Raw genomic sequence first — 4823 nt, 5'->3', positions numbered from 1 at the left:
CACAGAATCCGAAGCAGGCTCCAGGCTCTGAGCTGGCTGTCAGCACAGAGCCCGACGCGGGGCTCGAACCCATGAACCATGAGATCATGACCTGAGCCGAAGTCGGATGCTTAACCGACTGAGCCACCCAGGCGCCCCAACCTCTGTGGCTTTAATAACGAGGGTGACAGCAGGAGGGGGGGCGAGTCCTTTGGTCTCGTGAGTGGAGAGGGCTTCTTGTGGCCCCGATTTCTGTAAAGTGATGAAATCCAGTGTCTTTAGGCTGAGCCGCAGCCCATCTCCAAACAGTTTCTTTATTTGATCTTATTTCTTCCGTCATAGAGCAAACCAAGACCCAGGCCTGGAGACCTGATTGAGATTTTTCGCATCGGCTATGAGCACTGGGCCATCTATGTGGAAGACGACTGTGTGGTCCACCTGGCCCCCCCGAGTAAGAGCGGGTACTCTCTTGGAATATTGATTTTGATTTTGAAGTTAGCGGAAGGAAAAGTGCAGTTAGTTATTATGTTCCTTAGCTGCCGCCTTTCATGAGCGGTAGAACTCTTTTTTTTTTTAATGTTTTATTTATTTCTAGGAGAGACAGAGAGACAGGAGGGGAGGGTCAGAGAGAGGGAGTCACAGACTGAAACAGGCTCCAGGCTCTGAGCTGGCAGTCAGCACAGAGCCCGACGCGGGGCTCGAACCCACGAACCGCGAGATCATGACCCAAGCGAAAGTCGGACGCTTAACCGACTAAGCCACCCAGGCGCCCCATGAGCGATAGAACTCTTAAAGCTTTACGGGGCCTTAACTGAACTGGGTGATGGCGCCTGATCTCTGTCTACCAAAACCCACTGAGTGTTCAGCCCAAAGGGAGACGGAAGGTCAGAAAGTGTTCCTGTTCCCTGAACCTCAGTGGCCTTCCTCATATTTCTGAGGGCTCCCCGGGAGGGGTGCAGAGGCTTACACGTTCCGATCGTCCCTCGTTGCCTCCTGTCCCCAGAGGCTGCTTCCGGCTCCCCCATCACTGGGGCACCTCCGCCCGCCCTTGTCTCCTGCCCTTTCCCCCTGTCCTGGGCCGCTCAGCCACATTGTGGACCTAGCCCTTCTTTCTTTACTCAACATTGCCTGACACAAAGGCTGGGATTAAATTGGCAGCTAAATTAAAAGTTAGTGGAGATCTGATGGGAGGAAGTGGTGATAGAAGATTACCGCAGAGAACAGGAAATTGACTCGGTTAACCGGGGGCGCCCCGGGCGAAGGGACCTGGAGGAGCCGGGAGAATGGGCGTATTCTTTGATGCCTTTGGAATTTTGGATCTTGTGCAAGGACTGCCCGTTCAGGATGAAATTACAGAAGGGCACTGGGATCTTGCTCACGGTTCTCACTGCCCGGGGCTCCAGCCTCCTCCTTGGGTCCAGCCTCTCATCTGCCTGGAACTTTCTGCCCGGACATTCCAGCAGGGCAGAGACCCTCTCCCCTGCCCTGCCTACACACTGACAAGGTAAAAAGTGCTCCACATCACATTTACCCCCTCCACCTCTCCTTTCCACACTGAGTCCGAGAGCCTCCCTGTTGTATCAGCAGAGAGATCGCTAACCATTATGTCCCTCCCCTCCCCATCAGATCATCTTCTAAAAATGACTTCTGTTCCTCAGAGCTGAACTCCCTGCTGCCAGCTCTTGTAACATCAACAGATATTCTTCAAATACGTAAGAACAGAACAGGGACACTTCTCGTTCTCAGACAGCTTTCAGACGGGGAGGGTACCCACCTTGGCTTATCCATATGGGCGTGGTAGAAAAAACAGTCTTAGGGTGTTTAGCACACGTTTGCGAAGATGCTCAAGTCTAGTTAGGAAAGCAAGACTCAAACTCTAGGACTCGGTCAGGTCAATACAACACAGAATGGAGTCTGGGGCCGTGACATAAGGTTCGTCTAGAGTTTTATAAGAGAGAGATTGCTGGGGGGGCTGACAGTGGGGAGTGCAGCACAGAGTAGAAGTCGTCAAGGGCGAGTTGGTTCTGGGTGGCTCATTTCATCTCCCATCCTCTGCCACGCCTTTTTATTTTTATTCTTTTTGAAGTGTATTTATTTATTTTGAGAGACAGACAGAGCATGAGTGAGGGAGGGGTAGAGAGAGAGAGAGGGAGAGAGAGAATCCCAAGCAGGCTCTGCCCTGTCAGTGCAGAGCCCCAGGCAGGGCTCGAACTCACGAACTGGGAGATCCAAGAGTCGATGCCTAACCAACCGAGCTACCCAGGTGCCACCGCCATGCCTTTGATAGATGGTGAAGCCGAGGCCTCGCGGAGGGCAGCAGCTTGACCAACATCTTGGACTGAGCCAGTGCTCTGCGCCCCTCACCCCTGCGCCCCCCAATGGCTGTCCTTTGCAGCTTTCCAGCTTCCGTTGATCTTGGTCTGTAGGTGAGGAATTTGAGGCCGGCAGCATCACCTCAGTCTTCAGCAATCGGGCCCTCGTGAAATATAGTCGCCTGGAGGACGTGCTTCACGGCTGCTCCTGGAAGGTCAACAATAAGCTGGACGGGACGTACCTGCCCCTGCCCGTAGACAGGATCATCCAGCGCACGAAGAAGATGATCAACAAGATAGTGCAGTACAGCCTGATTGACGGGAACTGCGAGCACTTTGTCAATGACCTCAGATACGGTGTGTCCAGAAGCCAGCAGGTAGGGTAGCTTTGGCTCTGCCGGAGGGCTTCTCGCTCAGCTCTCCTGGGGCCTTGTCACCCCAGTCACCGGTCAGAATGGTCGACAGTGGTTTTATATTTGTTGTCTGACGGGGCTTCCACTTCTACGGGACCTTACGGTCCGGGAGGTATTTTCACCTCTATTAACACACGGAGGTCTGCAGAGCCAGGACCCTGGGCCAAGTCCCACGTTGGCCGTCCGTGAGTCTCCTTGGGCAAACCATTTTAATTTCTTTTTATTTTTTTAATGTTTATTTATTTTTGAGGCAGACAGAGACAGAGCATGAGCAGGGGAGGGGCGGAGAGAGAGCAGGAGACACAGAATGGGAAGCAGGCTCCAGGCTCTGAGCTGTCAGCACAGAGCCTGATGCGGGACTCGAACTCATGAACCGTGAGATCATGACCTGAGCCGAAGTCAGACGCTTAACTGACTGAGCCACCCAGGTGCCCCAACCAACATTGAAACATGTAGAGATTTTATATAAAACAATCTGGTTTCACAACATCTCTGGAACAACTAATTGATCAGGCCATCAGGCCCCATGTCCCTACTTGCCGACGCCCTGTGGGGCCAAGTAGGGGCTGCCTCTTTAGATGGGGGGTGGGGGTGGGTAGGTAGGCCACTTCCGGTCTCACTAGCATTATCTGCCTGGCCGGTGGTGCTGTGTTTGGGTTTGTGACTCCCCACCACATGGGGTGGTAGAAATCTCAAGAGCCACAGCTCGTGTCTTCAAGAGCTTTGAAAATCTATCTGTGACAACTTGAGTGCTCCTTGTTCATATTTGATCCTTACGAACACCCCATGAGATGAGCAGAGGATGTATTTATTGTCCCCTTTTTCATAGATTACTAAATAAATAAAAATAAAGGTGAACTGTGATAAAAACAACAAAAAGAACTCACGAATTAAAGGCAGGACATCATTTTTCCGCCTTTGTCCTATATATTTTTTTGTTCTCTCTGGCCCCTGGGCTCCAATCCCAGGCTCTCGACTATTGCTGGGTGTGAGCAGGTCCCCCCGCGCCCCGGCCCCCGCCCCGCTCTGCTCTTCCCACCTTCCTCCTTTGTACTCTGTTCACTCCCAGCCTGTACGCCATTCTTGGGAGGCCTCCCTCCAGGGCCGAGGGCTTGGGGGTTCTGGTGTGAGGGACCTCCTGTCCCGTGAGCCTTTGTAGATGAAAAGAAGACCCCAAGGATCACATGGATTACAAGGGGCCTTCTATGGAGTAAGGGCCAAGCTTAGACGCTAAGTCACTTCGTGACTTTCTCCAAGTGAGTTTCGTCCAAGTGGGTCCCCTTCCTTGGCTCTCAGATTCCTGTGGCCCTGCCACGCTGACATCCTTTGCCTCTGAGCCTTACACTAGAGGCAGACCCTGAGCTGAATGGGCTCTCAGGGAAGAAGGGAGTCAGGAGCCGTGGATGCCCGTGGGGAAAAGGGAGAGCGTCCACCTCGGACATCCGTCTCTGGCCAGCCTGACTTCTCTCGGTCCTAAGGAAATGTAGGCTAGCCGGGTTGCTTCCTTCTCTAGGAAAAGACTCCAGGCAGGCCGGTTCCTGAAGGGGAGGGGTGAGGTGTAGGGGTAGGAAAGGCCAGAAGTTCTGAGTGTCCTGTGAAACCCTCTGCTCTGCAGGTAGAGCACGCCCTGATGGAAGGAGCCAAGGCTGCTGGCGTCGTTATTTCGGCTGTGGTGGAGAGCATAAGTCCCAAGCCTGTAACCGCCTGAAGGCGCTGGAAAATTCCAGGCAGAGGAAGAGCGGCCGCCCCCAGCAAGGACAACATGCCCCCTTCTCTCCCCTCGCCTTCTCTCTCCATAGCCCCACACGAGAAAATTGTGAGCTTCTGGAAAAATCTAGAATGTACCCCATTACCCCTCCAGAAATACATCCAATATATGTGATCATAGATCCATGGACTCTCGGGGTGAGAAGACACCTAATACTTATTATGCCTCCCCTAGGCGCCAGGCACCATGCTAGGCATTTCATACACTCGTTTCATTTTAGTCTCTGTGGGAAGGGTCTTGCTTGTTTCTGAGGCCGACTCTGATCTGTGATGCTTGAATACCACCTAACGCGTCCTGGAAACCTCTCTTTGAACATTCCCAGTAACAAAGAACTCTTTGGAAGTTCTTTTT

The 4823-nt window shown here is 52.9% G+C and overlaps 1 protein-coding gene across 1 annotated transcript in view; it reads left to right on the top strand.

Moving 5' to 3' along the window:
- The window catches only part of PLAAT5 (phospholipase A and acyltransferase 5), a 19738-nt gene extending 15263 nt beyond the window's left edge, over positions 1–4475 (top strand). The window contains exons 4-6 of the mRNA XM_077759577.1: positions 322–430; positions 2406–2668; positions 4320–4475. Of these exons, the coding sequence (XP_077615703.1) occupies positions 322–430; positions 2406–2668; positions 4320–4412 (465 nt within the window). The 3' untranslated portion in view covers positions 4413–4475. The remainder of the gene's footprint in view (positions 1–321; positions 431–2405; positions 2669–4319) is intronic.
- Positions 4476–4823: the final 348 nt, after the last annotated feature.

This window comes from Crocuta crocuta, unplaced genomic scaffold, assembly GCF_008692635.1.
Source record: "Crocuta crocuta isolate KB4526 unplaced genomic scaffold, BGI_CrCroc_1.0 scaffold53, whole genome shotgun sequence".
Taxonomy (NCBI): domain Eukaryota; kingdom Metazoa; phylum Chordata; class Mammalia; order Carnivora; family Hyaenidae; genus Crocuta; species Crocuta crocuta.
Note: the sequence above shows the minus strand (reverse complement) of the source record. Positions and strands in the feature narration are given on the sequence as shown.